Source organism: Lepisosteus oculatus, chromosome 18 (genome assembly GCF_040954835.1).
Source record: "Lepisosteus oculatus isolate fLepOcu1 chromosome 18, fLepOcu1.hap2, whole genome shotgun sequence".
NCBI lineage: Eukaryota > Metazoa > Chordata > Actinopteri > Semionotiformes > Lepisosteidae > Lepisosteus > Lepisosteus oculatus.
Window position 1 is genome coordinate 12,574,366 of NC_090713.1, and position 24,052 is coordinate 12,598,417.

Consider the following 24,052-nt stretch of genomic DNA (forward strand, 5'->3'; position numbering starts at 1 on the left):
CTCCTATAACACTTACCAGAGGGAAGGGGGAGAAAAGTGAGAAACCAGGATGACTGGTATCCTTAGCGATACTTCCAGCCTTCCTGAGAGCAAAACTGTTTCAAAATGTTCACATCTGCACACCAAGAGTTGACTATCATTAGACATACACTACCAGCCGAACCAGAGCTATCCATGTGATAGGTGAAGAATCTGTCAAGCTGAACGGCTGAGTCAGGTGTATTGGGGGTCAGCCAGGTCTCGGCGAGACAGAGAATACAACAATCCTTCTGATGGCTTAACTTGTCCATCATGCTCTCCACGGACTACACGTTGGCCAGGAGGACACTCAGGAGTGGGGTCCGGTAGCCGCGGCGCTTCACTCTCGCTTGAAGTTCTCCCCGCTCCGCGTCCTTCGCGTTCGCCTGCTCTGCTCTGAGTCAGCTGGGGGGTCCATTCGCAGAGGCATCCAAGATAGGAAATATCTGTGTTTAAATCAGCGATTCTCAATCTAGTGTCCACAAGCACTTGTCGGTCATAAATAATTGCTGAAAAGATTCACTGGATACAAAAAGCCCACAATACGAAACAGATGAAGACATAAAGATGAGGAGCAACACGTACCCACTCTCCGGCACCATGTTGATTGATTATATCAGCCAGTGATGTACTGTATCTAATTGAGCCTGCCTAGACTAAATGCTCATGTGACTGACTAAATCGTTCGTCATAGAACAGCGCCGAACATTCCATAACTTTTCTCTCTCTCTAGCTAGAGAACAATTTATGTTAGTCTCTCCGCAAAGGGATATCGCTCACTCTTAAAATATTTAAAAGAATACCTCACCCACGTCTTGATTCCACAGCGGCACTCTGTCTCCTTCATAGATATAGGACAGTAAGCCAGTGGACCCCGCAATCCCAAAACCCCCGCATTGTCCCACCTCACTAAAAAAGCTGACAGCCCACAGTGGGGAGTCTTGTGCGCTACCATTGTTGTCAAGTAGTTTGTGTCGGTTTTAGATCCAGCAGAGTCTGCCTGTCCCTTCTGTAGCTCTGTGTGAATTTATGTAGTTTTAATATGTATTTTTTGTTGTTTTAGTACAGTTTGTGAATATAATGTTAATGTCAATATGTTTAGGTGAAATGCAAGTCATATTAACATAAGATCACTTTATTGGCCATATACAATTTCTTGAATTAGGAATTTGTCTTTTCGCATACCCCAACTTGCTCTCCATGAGACAGACAGGGAGAGAAGCTTGGGGTCAGAACACACGGTCAGCCATTTATAGTACACCCCTGGAGCAGCTGGGGTTAAGGGCCTTGTTCAGGGGCCCAACAGAGTAGGATTCCTCTGCTAGCCACTGGATACGAACCGGCAACCTTCCAGCCACCGGCACAGAGTCACCACACTGTCCTATATATTGTAATATAAAGCCAGGTTAAATAAACATATACTGTATTCATTGAACTGGAGGGCACATGTCCTGAGAGAAAAAAAAGCACTGTGGAGAGATCCGGAGTATACAGATCGGCTAGTGGGCGCGGAGGGGTGAGTTTAAATTTAATTATCAACTGGAGGAAAAGAGGAGAGATTATCGGGAAAAGAGAGAAACAGAAGGGACTGGATTGGGATTGGAAAAACATCTGGAGACGATGTGCAAGGCATTCACATTCATTCTCAAAGAAAACACTCGGGATCTGCGGAGTGTAGTGAAGAGGCAGTAAGTTTCTCGATCGTCAGAGGCTGCGAGTAAACCTGAAGATTTACAGCTGAGAGCAGTGGACATAGGATACACATTATTCTCACCGGACCGTCTGATTTATCGTAGTCAGGACTCACATCTATTGTACTGTTTTATCGCGGACAAACCTGTCCAAAACTTTACTTTTACTATCCATTATTAAAACACATTTTAAAAAAAAGTTTGTGAAATTGCTAAATTTGAGGAATATATCATCTCGTCTCTTAACCAGCGCACCAACGATTTTTTGGGTTTAAAAGACTCTGTACATTCCTATAGTGAATGTTTTTTTTTTAGTTTCTCTAATGGTTATTTATGTATGTTGTTGTATTTGAGAAATTTCACAATGCAGCGTGGTCTGTATGTGTTTTTCAATTTTAAATGAAAGAAAGTAAGGAGGATATTTGCTCATTGGGCACACAAGCCTTGTGAAGTCATCTTGTGATCACCGGTAGAATTACGGTTGAAATTCCTGAAAAGTCTAATATTGATGGCAAATTGATGGCTGTTTCAAGTGGAGGCACTGCCAACTTAAAAGCTTCATTTTTTGTGCAATTGACTGAAATGGGACAAAACATTGGTCACATTAAGAACCTATGACATCCCATGTATTATATTCTGTATGAATTTAATGTTATACCTCTGGTTATAGTTACACTTCTGGGCTGAGAAACAGGCACACTTTCACTGGTACGGTATATCACTTGGTCCCTCCTGACTCCCATGTTGAGTCTCTTGATCCACCTCTTCTCTAATCTTAGTCTTGCCTTCAGCAGCCCTGCTGTTGTGTTCAGGGTGAGTTATGTCAATAAGAAGAGAATTGTACCCAGTGCACTTTCAACTGGGCCGGGCCCAACTCCTCTTCTACAGGAGTGGGATAAACACAGTCTCAGGTGGAGGGTCTGTAGATGGGGAGAGTGTTTGAGGGGTTGGTGAAGAGCAGGATCTCACTAGAATTCCTCTAGTCGGCTGGGCAAACATTCAAGGTGAAAATTCTTCCATGAGGAGGGTACCTTTAAAGCGGAGATGATGGCTCCGAACATTTTTGGTGCTCCCTCTCTTTAAAGCACTATCCAATTACGAAGACAGTACATACAGATAAAAGTCAAACTGAACTAAGAACTATACTGTACATCCCATTTAAAATGGTGGTGATTATGATCTTTGAGTTTAACCAACAAAACAGAGTGAAAAATCAGTCCCATTTCTTTGGTCCTGAGTTTGGAAAGCTTAACCTATCAGCAACAATGTGAAATTTAAACGATATGGTACCTCAAACTGTCAGTTACATGACTCTGTAAGTCACTTAAGCCACTCCTATTTGGATTTTTAGTTACGGAGGCAGGAAGACGACCCACCTTCCCTCTGGCTGCTTGACATGTTGCCTTCTTTAACCATTCTGTGTCCGAATCGCAGTGGGTGAGAGAGAGTAAGGAGAAACACAGACAGAAAAAAAAGTGAATCCCAGTTATAATACGAATATATTTTTGTGGTAAGGGGGAGTAAAACATCAGTATTTACAGTATGCTAGTAATTAGAGTACGATTTATAGTTGAAATGTGAGCCTAAATATAGTTAAAATCTCGACAAACAGAGTTATGTTGGAAATGCACAATTTTTCTGGAGCAGAAATACAAATATTAAATAAATGCTTTTTGACATCTCAAATCAGTATCGATCAAGGTCTCCAAAACAAACAAGAAAAAGAGCATTTTCAGAGAGCAATTACTTTGTGTTTATATAGAATAAGTCAGTGGTTCTCAAACGTTTTGGACCAAGTCCCACCCCTGATCAAACCAAAGCATCCAAGTACCACCTACAAGTCTTCTTCTCAGAGGAACCACAGAAAATCTCAATGACCAACACGTGCACTCACACACACACAATGAGCACGTGCACTCACACACACATAATAAAAATAGCACTGAGCACTTACCATTTCAGTGAGAGGGGTGAGCTTGTTTAGTCAAACAAAGCAGATGTGAATTCATTGGTTGAGCATTGATACAATTCACAACTTTGACAGCACAGTCTAACAGATTTTAAATCCTCAGGCATTTTCTTGATTGCCAAGGCCTTCGATGCTGCAGTCCACTTCATATCTGGAACAACCTCTCTAATTCGTGCAACTACAACGCTGTGTCTGCCAGTTATCGCTCTAGCACCGTCTGTACAAACTCCAACGCATTTTTTCCAGTCGAGGCCATTCGATAAATTCATTCAGAAGCTGAAATATGTGCTCTCCTGTAGTTTTTGTTGGTAGCATCTCCAAAACAGAAAGTCCTCATGAGACGTGCCCTCAAACTCATTTCTAACGTAAACAAGCAAATTGGCCTAATGAACTTAATCTACAGACTCATCTAATTGCAGTTAAAAGCATCTGTTTATCTTAACAAGCTCTATCAGTGTACTTTTGACATCATCTGCCATATCAATAATTCTGCAAGTGACTGTGTCATTCGAAAGCAGCAGGTCAAGCTGTTTAGCAGCTTTTTCTCCACACATAATATGTGTTATGTCACGTCCCTGGAGAACTCACCGCCCTTAATCAACTCCTTCACATTCCAGTGCAGTTTCCAATTAAATAATCAGACACACCTTCTTCCACCTGCCTACTTAAACCAACCTGACACACCACTCCTTGCTCAGTATTGGGTTTCACCTAGCTAGAGGTTCCCCGTTCCCCGTTCCCCGTTCCCCGTTCCCCGTTCCCCGTTCCCCGTTCCCCGTTCCCCGTTCCCCGTTCCCCGTTCCCCGTTCCCCGTTCCCCGTTCCCCGTTCCCCGTTCCCCGTTCCCCGTTCCGTAACAGAAATAATAAGGTTCTGGATCCCGAGATGAAGTAAAACAAATGAGTTTATTGCATGCAAGGAACAATAAAGCCGAAGTCTTGTTTCCCGCAAGAAACAACAAAACCGAAGTATTGTTCGATGTGCCGGTACAAACTTTTAGGTTATATAGTCCTTCCTTGCTGCTTTGGACGTCATTCGGTGTTATGGTAAGGGGGGGTCATGGTATTTGGCCAGTTAAGAGGCCCTGGCCAAATGGTCAGTTTAAGATTATGCCCCCAGGGGGTTCCTTGCTCGCATCTGGAATCCTTATCAGTTAACCCCCTTTCCTGCCATAAACCCCTGTTGCTTAGAAGTCTTATTTTCAGGCAGAACTGACTTAAGTTATTAACCCTTTTTACATCTTGTCTCTTACTTCAATCTCAACTTTGTTATTGTGGATTTACTGGTTTTTGACCCTGGCCTGACCTTCTGACCCACGTTTTTGGATAAACTCCTGCTGGTACTTTTGAGTTCAGAGGATTTTGCTTTGGGTCCTTCTCCCGCAATACATGTCAGCTCTTTTTCCAATGGTAATCAAAGTTCTTCACAAATAGTGTGTGGCTTACCTGCTTTAGCAATCCGCAAGCTTGCATTTTCCCCCGTTTCTGTTTCAGGAGTCCGTCTCAGAAGTTAAAAGAAGTTTTTATTTCATGCGCATGGGAGCGAAACAAAGAGACGCTTGGTGTATTTTTCTCAAATTAACCAAGAACAGTTTTAAAATATTTTTCTGTTATCTATCACGCTTTCCACTCACATTCTCCTACTTCCCTATTTGCTGGAGATAACGTTTTTTAAATACAATTAGTTATTTATGTTCGGAGCACGCATTCCTATACAATGGTATAGAATTACATAGTAGCTCTTGTGTCCACTCAAGTATTAGCGTGCCCTGTATCATAGTACATGGCTGTGTATTTGACACATAAACTAATCTCATTCAATTAGAAAATAAAGAAATAATTGTATTTATGAGAAATCTAATTTCTTATTCTTTTAAACAGTGAGATTTCAGCTGCAGCTGCAAAGATAGCAACAGAGATAGCACTAGCACTGCTTGCCATAGAAGTTCAGGAAATGGTGAATTAAGCCATAATGCAATAATTCGGTGATCAGTATTAACAGTTTAAAATGTGCATAGATTAATGTAAACATGCTGGAAACTTCATAATTAAAGAGCTCTGTAGGAAAAGAAACAAAAGATAGAGAAAACCCAAGCTTTTTAAGGCTGAAACTAAAATTCAGTCTAACAAATTAAGGCAAATTAAAATTTAGGACAAAAAATGTTAGAGATGTAAATAAATACAAAAATGCACATGAGCAAAACGTTTTAGAAATGGAGCTGGTGTTACTTTGAAATAAGCAAACAGAAAAATGTCATGACCAGACAGTGCAGAAGAGGGATGCAGGGACACTTGCAAAGCTTAGATATACAAGAAATTACAGAAAGCTGTGTTTTACAAAAGAACATCTGAACCTGAAACAGATTTGGCAGAGAGTGAGGCGCTTGAATAATCAGGTGCATTTCTGGCAGGGTGAGAATGAAGGTTTGATGGGATAAAGAGTCAGAAAATTAACTAACATGAAAAACAGTAATTTTATCAGAAAGCCTTAAAGAATATGAATTAGTAGCAAACATGGTTTCATGGAAGGCTTCTTAAATAGTTGAACATTCATTAAAGCAAGTCAGTTTTTGTTTGCCACACATAAAAGACATTTTTCAAAGAAAGTAATTTAGCCTGTCAGTAATTGAACCACTAAATAAAGACATAATTATAGAAATCTAAACCAATGTTGGTAGCAGAATGAATTAAGGACTCAGCAGCTGTCAAGTTAAGATCAGTGTAAATTGTGTCACTGTGTTGGTGTAAGATGGTAACAGTGAAAACAGGTATTTAGAAATGACTCATTTTGAGAAGGAGATTATAATTATAAATCTAACAGGATAGGGAAAGCACAGAAAATATGTACAGTGTGATTGATCAGATCTGTATGCAAAGCCATTTAGCAAAGATGGTGTGAGAAGAGTGACAAACCAGTATAGTTTTGATCTTTTTTTTTTCTGAACCAGGGAAAATCTGATCATGTTTCTCTATAACAATAACAGTAACTGTAAACTTTATTTTATATAGCACATATCCAAGCATCTTAAAGCAATATAGCAGGTGTAAAAACAGTTATGAGGACCATGAGTTACAAAGTAAATACATATAAGAAAGACAAGCAGTTAGAAGTGCTACCAAAGTTAGAAAATGAAGCAGATACAGACACTAAAAGGAAGGTTTTGAGGTTAGATTTAAATGCACTCAGGGTAGATGACTCTGATATCACTGGGGATACAAATCCAGAGCCCTGGGGTGCAGCTAGAGAAGGCCCTGTCACCCACAGAATGTATATATTCTTGAGGACAGCTAGAAGACCAGAGTCAGAGGGACAAAGGTTGCAGATAAGCCAGATAGGTATTGAATGAGGATGAGGATTTTGAAGTTGACTCGAAACCTGATAGGAGGCCAGTGCAAGGACTTGAAGACAGGTGTAATGTGATTGCTTGTTTGCGCAATATTCTGGTTGTCAAATTCTGAACATATTGGAGATTGCTTGGTGTGGATTTAATTACCCCAGTGAACAAGATGTACAGTCATCAATTCTAGAAAAAGAAGCCCTTTTAGTTTCTCTAGTTCCCTTTAAAAGAAACTAAATCAGTGTGATGTTCCATAATGCAGCTTTTTTTAATGCTATACATGGCTGGTATTTACATATGATGTTTGTGATTTAAACAATTAATACAAGCAGTTTTTGAGGATTTTAGTTAGTCTGACTTATTGCAGGGAGCAAAGCATTAGGAGTTATGTTCAGGCTAGTAACAGCGTGTCTGAAGAGCTCTTGCAAAAAAACCAACATATTGTATGCAAAATAACAGCATACAGGTATATTAGAAATAAATGCAAGGTATATGGATATTCAAGGTATGGTTAGAATATGAGATGCCAGGTTGCAGACACTGAAGGAGAAGGATGGAAAGGTTGAAAAAGAAGCAAGGGAGGATGTATGGACACAAGATCTACTAGCGGTAGAGTTAAGAAAGTAAGAGGAGCTTTGAACAGTGAGGAAGAAATAAATGAACAACACAGAATCTGGAATGTTGACCTGAAACATCCTGTAGTAACAGTATGGTTGAAATGAGGAATGAAGAGTAGTTGAGACAGGGATGAAAATTACAATGGGATTTTCACTTTCTCAAAGTAGTAGAAAATGATTAATCTAGAATAACTGAAAGTGTTATCTGCAGGCTGCAAAAAATGGCAGGTACAGTAAAATTAGACAAAGATTGTTTGCTACCATGTAGTAGATAAACAGACACAGGTTAAAAGTAAGTCCTCATGGAGCATGTTAAGACTAGAGATGTACAGGTAGGTAGGAAAAAGATAATTTGGGGAAAGTTAAGGAATACACTGATAACAAGGACACTTCCTAAGAAGGTTAGGCATGCTTTTGACAAATGGACAGGAGATGTTACAGACTGCAGGGGAAGGTGATAAAGTTAACAGACTCACTGAATATCCACTGTTGAATGTTTACAGTACATAGATACTGAAATGAGGATTGTATTTTAGATTTTGTGAAATTGCTAGCGTTCAACTGTGTTTTGGATGCACATCAATTGAAGGAATGGGCAAACATAACTGATGCTGAGCCAGCATCTGAAGATATTTATATTTAGAGGCAATTTGTTGATTTGTTGTCCGACTAGTTATGGATACTGATGTGCCAGAGAGGTGGAAAAGCTGTTTTTGTTAAACCAGCACTATAAAATAATTTATCCTCAGTGAGATCCTGCCATCTCATAGTGGGTTTAATCACTGTGTATAGTTACACAATTCCTTTAGTTCCATCCATTTTCTAATCTCTTTATCCAGTACAGGGGAGCTGGAGCCTATCCCAGCAAGCAACGGACGCAAGGCAGAATACACCCAGAATACATCACAGGGCAGACAAACAGACAGAAACACACACTCAGACACTCACACGAGTGAGTGTGGCTTATTAGTATTTCCATAAGCCAATTAACCCTACCAGTATGTAGGTACCTGTAGAGTACTTGGAGAAAACCCACATGAACCCAGAAAGAACATGCAAACTCCACACATACTGTACCACAGGAATTGAACCTGGGGCCCCAGCACTGTAGGATAGCAATGCTAACCACTGTGCTACCATTAGAAATGGATGGATAGCTTAGTTATCTTTCTAGTTCACAGATTTGCATAATTTAATTTTGAAAGTCACTGAGATGTCTGGTGCAACTGTTGTATTTATGAAAAAACTTACCAAAAGCATGCTAAACACTGCCACCCTATTCCTTAGTTAATACATTTAATTGCTATAAACAGTTAAGACTGTTATTAATTGTTGATAGCAAAATATTTTAAAATATATTTTATCCTTATATATTTTTCTTTACTAATTCTGTATTTTACATATTTTCCAATCCTCGGATTTAACGTACATTTGAACAATGACTTGTATTTCAAATATTGAACTAAGTTAGACATAACATTCAGAAATACAATCGAGAATAGTTTTGTGGCATTTCTTTTGATTACACTTTGCTAAAATTGACAAAAACCTAAAGGCGATTAAAATCTATAATCTTTCCACATGTCATGTCATTAGGAAGTACAATAAGCTCCTGCTTTGTTTAACAATGCTTTAAAAAATAAATATAATTGGTGAGAAAGTAGCTATCCTTAATGATAATTAAAGGACTGAGAGTCAAAGGAAATGATTTACGTTGCTTAATTTGAAAACCTAAATTATAAAGGCAGATGCGTTCCAGGCTGCAGACGGCTCATTCTGTATTACAGAGCTCCGCGCCTCCTCCCTCTCAGTGCCGCCGCTTCTCTGACGCAGCGCAGTGGGCTGGAAGATATTTTCTCAGACTCTGATTGGAAAAAAAGACCTACTGACCTGCTTCGTACCAAAGGAAAATAGTAGAATATGTTTTTTTTTCTTTGTGTTTATAAAATTCAAGTGTTTTAAACGTTTGATTAAAAAGTAATTTACAGCGTAAGTTTCCAAGCTGATCACGAGGAAGAAAATCACGTTTTTGTGCACATAAAACGTTTTTTTTTTCAACTAAACTAATCTTTTTAAAGTCATGCAATTCCTAAATTAGGGAGGGTCACGTCATTGTTTCTTATTTATGATTTTTTTTATAACTGGTGCCTCCAGTTCAACTGTAGAGATTCTTGTGTGAAGGTGTCGGTGTGTTTTGACTATGGTACGTGTGAGAGTACTGTACTTGTAGTATAGTGAGTAGACATCGCGAGACAACAGAACGAGAGAGTAGAAGGCTGGAATATATGGTGTAAGGGCATGATTTGTGTAGTTAATGAAATAGTTAAAATAATATAAGAACGGCTCTTTATTTAGATACACAGCATTTATGGCGACGAGAGATGAGTGCTTAACGAACTCAAAGCGAGCAGAACACTGCAGGTTTTCGTTCTCTTGCTGTGGTAGAAACGAACTCTTTAATATGCGCCATGGAAGATACGGCAGCCGCGCCGAGAAGCTTTGCTTATGCCCAGCTTTCTCCACCGCTTCCATTGAACCTCGGAGCTCCGGATTTGTATACGGAATACAAGATATGGATGGAGTCGTACAGATTTTTTGAAATAGCCAGTGGATCTACAGAAGCTCCGGATGCCGTGAGACGTGCTATATTACTGCACTGTATCGGGGCGCCCGTGCACCGGATTTTCGCCAACCTCCCTGGAGAAAAAGGTACATATGAACAGACTGTAGCTGCCTTAGACACTTACTTTACACCGCGGAGAAATGTGGTTTTGGAACGGCATAAATTTAGGCAGAGAACTCTGTCTCAGGACGAATCTGTTGATGCTTTTGTGAATGCACTAAGAGAACTGGCTAAATCGTGTGACTTTGGAGTATTGGAAGCTGACATGTTAAGAGATCACCTTGTGGAAAAATGTGCACATAAGAGACTGCGTGATAAATTGTTGCAGGAGGAAGGGCTGACTTTAGAAAGAGCTCTTACAGTCGCTAGAATTCATGAAGCAGCTCAAGCAGAACCAAGACACCTGACTACCTTCATCACACACAGGGGTTACCGTTTCAGAAAAGTTCCTTTTGGCTTGTCTAGTGCCTCAGAGGCCTATCAGAAGGCTATGGACTCGAAGTTGTGTGCAATGCCTGGTGTTGTATGGTATATGGATGATGTTGTAGTAAATGCGGAAAATGAAGAACAAGTAGAACAGAGGCTCAGGCAAGTATTCCAAAGATTCCAAGACAGTGGCTTAACTCTAAATAAAGATAAGTGTATCTTTGGCCTGAAAGAGATCGAGATACTGGGACATTTGGTCACTGCAGAAGGAATAAAACCAGACCCGAAAAAGGTGACAGCTGTTTGCAGTGCAGACCTGAGAATGTTGCACTTTTGCGCTCGTTCTTAGGCACTTGTGGATTTTTGACTAAATTCATTCCTAATTATGCAGATATATCTGAACCCCTTAGAAAAATAACAAGGAAATGACATAAGTGGGAATGGACATCGGAAACTGAGAAAGACTTTGCCAAGTTGAAAAGAGAACTTGTAACTGAACCGTGTCTGGCATACTTATACTAGATGCGCCAACAGTAGTGATCAGTGACGCTAGTCCTGTAGGGCTTGGAGCAGTATTGCTACAAAGACAAGAAGATGGACAGAACAAACCAGTGGCATATGCAAGTCGCTCACTTACCCCAACAGAAAGGCATTACTCGCAAATAGAGCGTGAAGCCTTGGGTTGTGTTTGGGCAGTGGAACATTTTAGGACATATTTATGGGGAGGCAAGTTCACACTTCAAACGGATCATAAACCCCTCATTTATATGTTCAATCCCAAAAGGGCAACATTGTTACCGCCCAGGCTACAAAGACTTGGATTGAGATTACGGCCATATGATTACAAAATTGAACACATAGTAGGGAAAACCAATGTCGCAGACTCATTGTCACGTCTTCCTTTACCAGACACAGAAGACAGTGGTTATGTAGAAACCTATGTTGATAGAGTGCTTTCAATCAGCACTTATGAACTGCATGCACTGACACTTGAGGAACTTAAACAAGCAACAAACGAAGATGCCACATTGAAATTGTTGATGCCCATAGTGGAAAAAGGACAGTGGCCTAATCCAATTCCAGACGAACTGCAGCCATATCACAGGTGTAGGTTGGAGTTATCTACATATGATGGACTGCTTTTAAGAGGACAGAGGATTGTGTTACCGAAAACAAAAATCAGACAAGCATTGAAAATAGCACATGAGACAAATCAGGGTGTGGTTCGTACAAAACAGTACCTGAGAAGCAAATTTTACTGGCCTAGCATGGACAGTGCTGTTGAACGACTAGTCAGAAATTGTTCCACTTGTGTGTTGAATCTGCCATTGCAGGAGGATCAACCTCTCCAACCACTTCAATTACCACCTAGGCCTCGGATAAAATTGGGCATTGACCTGGTAGGTCCCATTCTGAATGAGTACTGTTGTAACAGAAGAAATAAGGTTCTTGATCCCGAGATGAAGTAAAAGAGATGAGTTTATTGCATGCAAGGAACAATAAAGCCGAAGTCTTGTTTCCCGCAAGAAACAACAAAACCAAAGTATTGTTCAACGTACTGTTACAAACTTTTGGGTTATATAGTGTTTTCTTCTCCGTTTCTGACGTCACTCGGTCTGATGGTAAAGAGGGGGGTTCATGGTATTTGGCCAGTTTACGATGTTCTGGACAAATGGTCAGTTTAACATTACACCCAGGGGGGTTCCTAGCTTGCATCTGCAATCCTTATCAGTTAACCCCCTTTCCTGCCATAAACCCCAGCTTGTGACTTAGAAGTCTAAACCCCCTACAGAAAGGATTAAATTCAAACCCCGTCTTCACATCTTTCTTCAGTACATATTGACTGTCATAGACTATTATACTTCTTACCCTGAGGCGGTTGTTGTATCAGACATATCTTCAGCCACAGTTATTAGAAACTACCACTAGAGGTAGTAACAGATAATGGCAGGCAATTCATAGGACAGTTGTTTGAATAATTTCTGACTTACTGTGGAATTAAACACATCCGTGCATCACCTTCCTATCCGAGAAGTAATGGCAAAATTGAAAGATTTCAAAGATACCTGGAAAGGGCCTTGAGAGCAGCTGCGACAGAAGGAAAAAAATGGAGAGAGGAACTCCCTAAGATTCTGTTGGCTTATAGATCAACACCTCACAGGGCATCTGGAGAAACCCCAGCTAATCTTCTCTTTGGAAGTGATATCCTGACTAAACTACCAAACGTGGAAAAGAAAGAAGAAGAGCCGAGGGATATTCAAAAGACAAAAGATATCCATAGACATCATGAGGAGTACACACACAAAATGAAATTATATGCAGACCAGACACGTCGAGCAAGGGATCACAACTTCAAGGTCGGTGATGTAGTGTTTGTGGCTGGCCTAGACAACGGTAAATTGGATGGCAAGTTCAAAGACACTCGCTATGTGTTATCGAGAAACACCTCTTGTAACTCTTTTGAGTTAGTGAATGTGGAAGATGGCTCAAAAATAATGAGAAATGTAAAACATCTTCGACACGCTCCTCCATTGGATCTTGATTTTGAATCTGCAGAAACAGAAAATGCTGAGAATACAGGACTTTCTGACGTGGAGGAAGTGCCGAGTCCTCAGACAGTGGAGAGTACATCCGTAGGAGAGCCAGTAACTTTACCCAGAAGTGAAGTAACAACCAGAAGTGGCAGGGTTATCAGGAAACCGGCTCGTTACAGAGACATTAACAAATATAGGACTTGCATAGCTCTCCAAATGTTAAATTGCTCTATTTTGTTTGTTATCTATGTAGATGTTGCTTAGACTGCTAGAAATGAGGTGATATTTAGAAGTGACTTAAGTAGAAATTAAACTAAAATTATAGAAATAGTTGTAAAAAAAGAAAAAGGTTGAATGTGTTGAATAGAAATGGAAGGTTTCACATACATTTTGTTGTAATAGTTAATAACCGTTTACTGTGTGTTGATATAGAATTGTTACAATAGTATGGTAAAGTTATGGGCTTTAAAAATAACAAAAGGAAGGGATGTAGTATAGTGAGTAGACATCGCGAAACAACAGAACGAGAGAGTAGAAGGCGGGAGAATATATGGTGTAAGGGCATGATCTGTGTAGTTAATAAAATAGTTAAAATAATATAAGAACGGCTCTTTATTAAGATACACAACAGATATAAAGACGCGGAAATGTGTTATATAGCGTTTGGTAGTGGTTGCTCGGAGCCTGGGATAATGCTGGCATTTTAGAAACTTTCTACATGCGTGCAAATACCCTGACACAAGGAAAACAAAGGAAAAAGTAATTTCGTGAGCACGAATTGTAAATCGTTCCCTAGATATAACTTTTTTTCCTACTGATGGCCCCTCCCGGGCTCCGTAACAAAGTGTTATCACACTTAAATTATTTAAACGAATACCTCTCCCACGTGTTTATACGTTTTTTGTACTTCGGAGATAACTTCGGAGGTATCAGACAGTACGCCGTCTTGTACTCTACCTTTTCTGTCAATTAGCTTACGTGTGTTTTAAATCCAGTCGAGTCTGTTCCTTCTGTAGCCTTGTGTGAATTTATGTAGTTTTCATGTGCATTTTTTGTTGTTTTAGTACAGTATGTGAATATAATGTTAATATTAATACATTCAGGTGAAATACAGGTTATATTGTAGTTCAACCAAGATAAATAAACATAGCAGAAGGGCTTTAGTAGCGTGATGCTAGCTACATTAAGTGACACTAGCTTGGCAGCACCTTTCAAAATAAAAGTCCCCGAACCCTGCTTTAGGAAAAATAAATCCTGGACCAGATAAAGTCACATTTATAGCACAACAACAATTTGTACATCCTTAAAACGGGGTGGAATGTGATACAGAGACGCACAGGTAATAGGAAATTGCCGTTCTTCATTATTTTTTTTCTTTCTTGCAATCTCTTGGGTGTTTTTATATCACTTTCTGCTTGCAAACTGACACAGAGCTGTGCTCTTCTAGACAGGAAAAAGTCTAATTCCTGACAAAACAAAAAATTGTGCCTCTCCAAAAGTAGCTCAAATATATTCTACAGACCCACAGCTAATAGAAAATCACTATGGTTTTGTCAGATAAGCATCTTTGCAAATGTTGCTGGGGTTTATAAGACCACTTGCTGTTTCCAGACTGGGACCATGCAGTGATGGACAGGGAGTGGTCTCACTCCCCTCCCGACCAAACCAAAATTTGTGTCTCTTCAAAAATACCTCGATCTATTCCACAGACCCATAGCTAATGGAAAATCACCTTGGTTTTGTCAGATAAGTGTCTCTGTCAAAACTGCTGAGGTATGTAGAGCATCTCCTATTACCAGATTGGGACCGTGCAGTGATGAGCAAGGTGTGGTCTCACTCCTGTCATGACCAAAGAAAAATTTGTACCTCTTCAAAAATACCTTAAATTTATTCTACAGACCCACAGCTAATAGAAAATCACCTTTTTTTTGTCACATAGGGTCTCTGTCACAACTGCTGGGGTTGATAAGATCACCCAGACTGGGACCATGCATTGATGCACAGGGAGTGGTCTCACTCCCCTCCCAAACAAACAAAAAATTGTGCTTCTCCAAAAGTAGCTCAAATCTATTCTACAGACCCTCACCTAATAGTACATAACCATGGTTTTGTTATATAAGTGTCTTTGCTAAAGTTGACTTTACCTGGTCCGGGGAATTTTTTTTCTAAAGCAGGGTTGAGGCTTTCATTTCATTTTGAAAGGTGCTGCCAAGCTAGTGTCACTTAATGTAGCTAGCAGTACATTACAATTTGGCAGTAGTGCTACATTAGCAGTAGGCTGCAGTATGTGTCCCAAAAGCCTAATATACTCACAGATTGATTCAGGTCTGTTTCAGGTGGAAATGATAAAAGTATCATTTTGTTATGCCACATTAAGACCATTAACATCGGTCACATTAAGAACCTAGGTCATCCCATGTGTTATATACTGTATGAATTTAATGTTGTACCTCTGGTTATGGTTTCACTTCTGTGTTGATATTCAGGTACACTTTCACTGCTATAGCACCTGAACCTGTCTGACCCCTATGTTGAGTCTCGTGATCCAACTCTTCTCTAACCTTATTCTGACCTTCAGCAGCCCTGCTGTTGTGTTTAGGGTGAGTTATGTCAGTAAGAAGAGAATTGTACCCAGTGCACTTTCTGCTGGGCCAGAGCCAACTCCTCTTCTACAAGAGCAGGATAAACACAGTCTCAGGCGGAGGGTCTTTAGAGGGAGTAAGAGTTTGAGGGGTTGGTGAAGAGCAGGATCTCACTAGAATTCCTCTAGTAAAACTGGAGATACTGTAATTGTTTGGGGTGCTATACTGTAAGGGTTCTAGTGAATAGAAGCTATATTTTAGTTCAACCAGGTTAAATAAACATGTACTGTGCTCACTGAACTTGAGGGGGTCCGAGGCTACGTGTCCCTAGAGTAAAAAGCTGGAGAGCGAGAATCACGACAGCACTATGGAGAGATCCAGAGTGTACGGATCAGCTAGTGAGCTTGGAGGTGTGGGTGAGTTTAAATTCAGTAGACAGGGGGAAAAAGGGGAGAGATTATCAGGAAAAAAGAGGAACAGAAGGAACTGGATTAGGATTGGTAAAATGTCTGGAGAGGATGAACATAGTGCAAGGCATCCACATTCATTCTCAAAGAAAAAACACTCAGGATGTGCGGTTGTGTTCCGGCTGCTGTTGTGTTCAGGGTGAGTTATGTTAGTAAGAAGAGAATTGTACCCAGTGCACTTTCTGCTGGGCCAGACCCAACTCCTCTTCTACAAGAGCAGGATAAACACAGTCTCAGGTCTGTAATAGTTAATAACAGAGGGTCTGTAGAGGAGGAGAGTGTTTGAGGGGTTGGTGAAGAGCAGGATGTCTCTAGAATTCCTCCAGTAAAACTGTAGACTCTTGTCTGAAGGTGTTGGTGTGTTTTGACTATGTTACATGTGGGAGTCTGTGTAAAGGGTCTTTCATGTGTAAAACATGTGCAGTGTTGTGTAGTTTTGCGAGGTATGTGATTTGTTTAGTTTCATGATCAATTTCTTTATTCTTTTTATTACTTTTTGTAATAATAATTATATTATTGCTTAATATAATTATTAATTATTTGTTGTGGTGTTACAGTTGTAAGAAAACCGGCTCAGGGACGCCAAATATGTAATCATTCATAGCCGTTCAGGGACGCCATAAATGTAACGTTGCCATAGCCAAAATGTAAATGTAGTGGCTCTCTGAAGGCACCAGTTCTGTAGGGTTTGGGCATTTACTGAGACAATTATTAATTGTAGCAGTAAATCACAAAGTTGATTCTTTTGATGGCTTTAGAATCCAACCATGCGACATAACTCAAACGACGCACACACACAGGTACTAATACACGAGGATACATTTATTAATACATAGAATATGCATGTAAACCTAACAGATCTTATCGAGAGGGTTATCAGAATACAAAAGATATATATTCATTCAGTTACAAAGAGTTACATATATCAAGAGGACATACATTCAGTATATCATTCATTAAGACCGTTTCGTAAATGAACTTGGTTACAACTTCTACATTAGATACTCAAAACAAGTACATAACTCTTAGGAATTAAATTGATATCAACTGGTTGGGATAACAATTGAATTCTCGAGCTGTAATGCATTGAAGTTGAATACTCATCCAATTTCTGGGGATTCAGATCTCCTGCGGGCACAAAGAAACAGTTGCAGGCTGTTGCTGTCCAATCCGCGCTCTCTGGCTCGGTGCCAGGCTGTGCTGTGCGGCTTGCGACGGTGCGCTGCTGATGCTCACTGTCCGGCTAGTTAGTGTTGGCTTTAACTAGCAAAGTTTGCGCACAGGAGAAAAGATGACTGTGGGTCCCAGCAAGTCAGGAAGAGGACCAGTTCGTTCCTGATGAAGAGCTAGTTCTGAATAGTGATTCAGCTGTCCACAGTTCTGACCTGTTTACGAGGCCTGCTGCTGGTGCTAACCTCGGGTGGATCCTCTAGTTACTCTCTGGCAACCTCCGCTCTAGACTCTCAGAACAAAGGAAAGTTCTGGCACTCGGACACACTGGCCGTTCCGTGGTTGTCCGGGCTGAGTCTCAGGATGGTCAGGAGGCGCGCTGCGAGAATGTCCTGCCCTTGGGAGCCTTCTGCTCCTGGGCCGTCCTGCCCTGGAATTCTCCTTTGAATTCCCTTTAGAACAGTCCACAGAATTCTCCACTGAATCTTACTGAATCTTACTGAATCTCTGTGTTGCCTGTTTTTACCTGGAGGAACTTCAGCTCATTGATTGGCTGAAAGTTCCATGGGCATCAGAGTCCCACGTGGGTTACTCGGCCGTACCAGTCCCTGATTGGTTGATCAAGGTGAGATATGAGTCACTTACTCCTGACACTTAGGAATGCAGTCCAGATGTCCAACTGGCACTCCCTAGACAGATAGGCACCAATGCATGACCATTGATCATGATAGCCAGGCTTAGCTAAGTGCATCCCCCTTTGGGAGCTGTCCTTATCAAAGGAACCCTAAATCAGCCTGCATGAATAGTTTCTCTGTGGCTGCACCACAGAGATGAACAGAGAAATGGGGACTCATTTGGGAAGGCTCAGAACACTTAATTCTTTCTTATTAATAAGCCTCGCCGCTACACAGTTAAAACCCTGTTTTTTTTTCTTCAAATGGTTTATTTTCTTTAAATGGGAAAGTTGTTTTTCTCAAAATATCTACAAACATCAAAATCTCCAGTCCACTAACTCCAGTATTGGTCATTTACATTTGGGATTAATAAACCATTTGAAGAAAAACAACAACACTGTAACTAACTAAAATAACTATAAGAAGATGACATCATAATAAAATATAATAATAAATGTGAAGCAATTTTTATTATGGTTAAAAGTCAAAGTCTCTCTATTTCTGTTTCCCATTTCCAGTCACTGTAGCTCCGTGTGTCTCCATGTTTCCCACTGTCTCCCTTCCTGACAATTTCTTCTCATCTTTCTTCTTCCTCCTGGAACCCAAATTTTGAAGCAGGTGTTATCTTCATCATCCTCATCCATTGACACTCTGAGATGGATAATGACATGATGGTGTATATTACTGCTGAGCTGGGTGTTGTAGTGAAGACTTGGAAAGAAAGATGTGGATGAGCTGTGCAGATGTTCAGCTGTGCTCCTGTCTTTTTTGTCTGCAGGATGAGGGAGTGTGGACTAACAGAGAGATGTTGTGAAGATCTGGCCTCTGCTCTTCAGTCTCAATACTCCAGTCTGAGAAAGCTGAATCTGAGTAAGAATAACCTGGGGGATTCAGGAGTGAAACTGCTGTCTGCAGCTCTGAGGGATCCCAACTGTAAATTAACAACACTGTGGTAAGTGTATACTGGTGATTTCTTTGTTTTTTATTGTTTGATGTAGATATTCTGAAAAGACATTCACTTTTTCAAATACATCAGAAAGTAACACCTAGGAAGGACAAAACAAGAAAGAAAGAGGGCATACAGAAAGACAAAAAACTGCTACGCAACTTTATAGAAGTTCTTGTCTCTGGCTTCTTTGTTAATATCTCATTGCTGAGAGACTCGACATGCAATCTTTCCCACTTTGCCTATCTTTTTACACATAAGTTTATGCTGTTGTTGCTTTAGAATTCTGTGGGTAACATTGTCTATGAGATTTCATTCATAAAGTCCTTCTTCATTTAAATACAAGGTCAGTCCAGCTTTAATCAGTTTCTAGTGATTTATTTCATGGCTGCCGTCTTGACAGTTCTAAACAAGTATCTTTCTGCCTCTGAAGACAGCTCATCTGGTGTTTGTCCCAGAAGAAGAAGGACTCCTAATAAGGATTGTTGTATATTTCTTCAAGATTTTGAAGACTGGGCCAACCCAAATTTCTCATTTGTATCTTACTCTTAACTCTTGTATTCCTACTGTATTTTCTAATATTCTATATACATCTGAAAGGATATAGCTGTGGAAGTGAGTTAGGTATGCAAACTTTATCAATATGTTAACCTCTTATTTTAGTTTCATTTAATTCTACTCAGCTTTGAATTTCCCCAGTGTTTTCTCTTCTCTCTCTGTGCTTTAACCTTGCCTGTTTGACCACGTCTTGCACTGATCCCTGTGCTCTGAACCCTGCATGTTAAACGACTCTGCCTGGTGCTTTAATCAGTTCCTCTCAGCTCAACCCTTCCATTTCGATTGCGTCTCTAGTTCATTTTCTCCTACCTGCCCTGCTTGCTTCCAGCAGAGCCCGCACCTGGATTCAGTCTCCAGCTTACTGCTTCCATCAGCTCAGTGCAGGAGATATCACACTGGGGCCCTAGGTTCAATTCCAGACCTGGGGTGCTAGCTGTATGGAGTTTGTATGTTCACCCCATGTTTGTGTGGTGTTCCAGTTTTCTCCTACAGTCCACAAACATGCTGGCAGGTTAATAGACTTGTGGGAAAGCTGGCACTGGTATGAGTGTGTGCTCTTTGATAGACTGGCATCCTGTCCAGGGTTCAATCCTGCCTTGTGTCCAGTGCTTCCTGGGACAGGCTGTGGGTAACAGTGACCCTGAATTGGATAATTGTTTATTAAAAGTGATGTTGATGGTGTTCAAATGCTGCACTACCACTTTGTCAATTAGCACACAGTTTAAACATATCCCTGTAATGACAGATAAAGTCAAATTTCAGGGCAAACTTCAGTCTAGATTTATTTGGGAGGGAAGAAAACCTCAGGTAAAACCTACAGCATTCAAACTCTCCCAGATCTACAGTCTAACTTCTGTGCAGCTCAGCTTAAAGCTTCAACAACCTGAGTGACCGCTCCCCAGCAAAATGGTGAAGAGGTATTAATCTCACTTAAAACATTATGCTTTACACATAGTATAACTCAAAGCATTATGAAAATAATTAAATTCTGCAATTTCAATACATTAATCACTTAGAAAATAGTGTGTATTGAAAAAAAAACCTCAAGAAAGGAAAAGTTGTTTTGAATGTTGAGAGAGATAGCATGGCACCCTGACTTAAAACCACATAAAATAGACAGAGGTTTTATAAAAGGTCATTGAGGGGCATAAGACAGAAACAAGGAGGAAGACAGAAATCCTGGAAGTACATTCATTCTTGTTGTCCCAATCCTTCCCAAGAGCAAGGGAGAAATTAATTTCCAGTTTTTTAAGTTTTGCTTCATGTCAGAATAATGTCAGATTCTGTCTGCACTGCTTCTCGGAGGTTACTACTAATGTAGGATCTAAATGATGGAAACGATGATTTGGACGAGTTGTGCAGATGTTCAGCTGTGCGCCTGTCTTTTTGTCTGCAGGATGAGTAAGTGTGGACTAACAGAGAGATGTTGTGAAGATCTGGCCTCTGTTCTTCAGTCTCAACACTCCATTCTGAGAGATCTCTTTCTGAGTGACAATAACCTGGGGGATTCAGGATTGAAACTGTTGTCTGCAGCTCTAAGGGATCCCAACTGTAAATTAACAGGACTGTGGTAAGTGAACACTGGTGATTTTTGTGTTTTTTTATGTGCTAATGCTGAGACACAACATTTTCTTTTTCACATGTGTAAAAAATACACACCAGTATTCATAAACATTTTAAGTATCAAAGTCTTACATGTGATTATTTTGAAAACGTTTTTATGTGCCTGTTCTGACTATATTAAGTTTATATACATTGTAGAAAATTATAGTGTTTGAACATTTTCTGTGAATATGTTTGTTATCACAGTAAAAACATGCATACTTTTTAGAATTTGATTAATAGGGAAAAGAATATGGAATTGCTTATCTAAAGAAATTGATAACGATATAATTATATTCATATACTATAGCTCAAATTATCACAGTAGTACACTTTCTTTGGAATTGTCTGTATCAGTTTCACTCCTTCCCATGTGATTACTTCTGTGGCGTAATGGGTTAGGAATGTGCTTTATTTACCCCCATTACCCCCATTTTGATTAAAATCACAAACGCGTGTTTAATTAAATGCCTTTATTGATTCACAATCTGACAATGCATTGTAAATCGTTATCTTTGTCTTTTAAGTTCTTTAGGTAATTTTAAGCATAGCTTTCTCATCATTTAAATTTATTTTTCATACTATCATTAAACACAGCAGGAGCGTAATGTATTTCCTAATGGGATCACACGTGGGAAAATTAGATTGGGATCATTTTTATTTTTTTAATACATTTGAGAAAAGTGTCATCTATACAAAAAAGTTGTATTTATTTAATACCACTTGATAGTTATATTAATAGAGATAAGAATTTAAGTTGTATACTGTTTAGACTTTTAATCATTGTAAACTGTATTACAGCATGTTAAGCATTAAACGTGAAAAAGTTGGTATATTTTATAAAAGCAAGATTGCTCAGTTTTACAAACGTACACAACTTTCCACCTTCATCATAAATATTTTAATTATGCAGAAATACTGAGATGGTTAATTTTAGTAAATATGTTGACAAATATCTGAATTTTTACCAGAAAAATTAGTATCCAGCTGTGAATCAGCTACGTGACCTTGCCCCCGTAAAATTGTGGGAAAGAGGTTTAGTGGGCAGTGTAGTGAACATAGTGTGTTTTAATACACTGTGTAGTATAACAGTATAAAACTTGTTTTTTTTATGTTTGTAAACGCTATTCTTGCAAGTACATTTTGTACAGTGTGCTTCTCTGTGTTAGCTGGTGGGCAAAGGTTTGAGGTGAAAATTCATCCACAAGGAGTGTACCTTTAAAGCAGAGAAGACCGCACCAAACGTTTTCGGCTCTGTATGTCGCTCAAGACATTTCTCTTTGACACTTTCTTTAGTCATAGAGGTGGGAAGATGCCTCCCCCTTCCCTCTGCCTGCCTCACTTGTTCCCATTTTAACCAATTTAGTGGTTTCATTAGTGACAAAGGCTAAACTTTCTTGGAAATAATGTCTTTTATGTTTTGCAAGAAACTGACTTGCTTTAACAAAATATATTTACAAATCCTTTTCCCTGGCAATCTACCTACAGATGCAGCCATTCAAAGTGCGCGGTACAGACACGTACCGCAGGTAATTGGCTGCGGTATCGTGTATCATGACCCAAGATGATGCGGTACGTGATTGGTTGACCGACAGGGGCACTCGTGGTCCGTTGTTCTGTCGTAGAAAGACTTACTGTAAACGTCTTTACTGTGCCCGTTGTAGATATTGAATTTTACCACTGAAGGGAAATCTTAGTAGCTGAGCATAAAAAGAATAGGAGCATACTGTAACGCGTGTGAAGGCCATAAACGATATTAATTTTGGAACATAAACATGCAGTATATAGCTGGTCTTGGTACTTTAAAGAAAAAAATACACACCAGTATTCCATTTCTCCCTAAACATTTTAAGCTTCGAAGTCTTTAACTAACGTGATACCGGAGTCAACAAGCATACTTTTAGAATTTGATTAAAAGGGAATATAATATGGAATCGCGTATCTAAAGAATTTAATAACGGTATGATTATATTCGTGTACTGCGACAGGGCTGTGTAATGCTGTTTCGCCTCCCTGTTCATGCGAGTTCCCCTGTAGCCTACTGGTCTAGGTGCGTGACTAACAACCCACAGGTTGTGTGTTCGAATCCAGCTGGTGCTGGACTTTTCTTTTAACAAACATTTCTTCGAAAAAATAGAATAGCGATATTATGGACAATCAATTGACTTTTATATTTCAAAGTATCGCAACATGATCGATTCTAAGTCATTTTTGATAACAATGAATAGTCACCTTCTTCCCTTCTGACAGCGGTTCCTGCTTCTATTGTGTGTGTGTGTGTGCAACAGAGTACATTTTTATAGAGAAATGGAGGCTGGACAGTATGCGTTACAATATAAACATTTATATTGATTTAAATCGTGTTCTGATTTAAATCGCAAACGCGTGTTTAATTATGCGTTTTTTAATCATAATCAGGCTAATGCATTTCTACATTTTCTGTATGAACCAGCTTAAAGGTTCATACAGAAAGACAGCTTGTGTTTAAATTGAGTGTAAGGTAATTTATGCTTCTAAAGTCATGGTCAGCATTTATTATTGTACTGTGCTGTAAACTTTTTCTGTGCCTAGTCACATTATTTTATAGCGTTTTTATTGCGTTATTAAATCCGGTGGCGCTGTGTGTTAGTTTCCTGACTCCCATGTCACATGGTCTGTGATTGAATCCCATGGAACTATGACTTTATTTTTTAACAAACATTTCTTTGAAAAAATGAAACGTTTCCCTTGGTCAGAGATTAAATAAAACCTCACTCGCACCAAACAAATTTATATTTCTAAATATCACGACATGATCGAATTTAAGTCTTTTTAATAACAATGAATAGTCACCTATGCA

At 39.6% G+C, this 24,052-nt stretch overlaps 1 protein-coding gene across 1 annotated transcript in view; it reads left to right on the plus strand.

The window, feature by feature from the left end:
• Window positions 1–24,052, plus strand: part of LOC107076077 (NACHT, LRR and PYD domains-containing protein 12-like) — a 703,435-nt gene that overhangs the window by 46,763 nt on the left and 632,620 nt on the right. Inside the window, exons 8-9 of the mRNA XM_069180182.1 lie at window positions 18,886–19,059; window positions 21,008–21,181. Of these exons, the coding sequence (XP_069036283.1) occupies window positions 18,886–19,059; window positions 21,008–21,181 (348 nt within the window). The remainder of the gene's footprint in view (window positions 1–18,885; window positions 19,060–21,007; window positions 21,182–24,052) is intronic.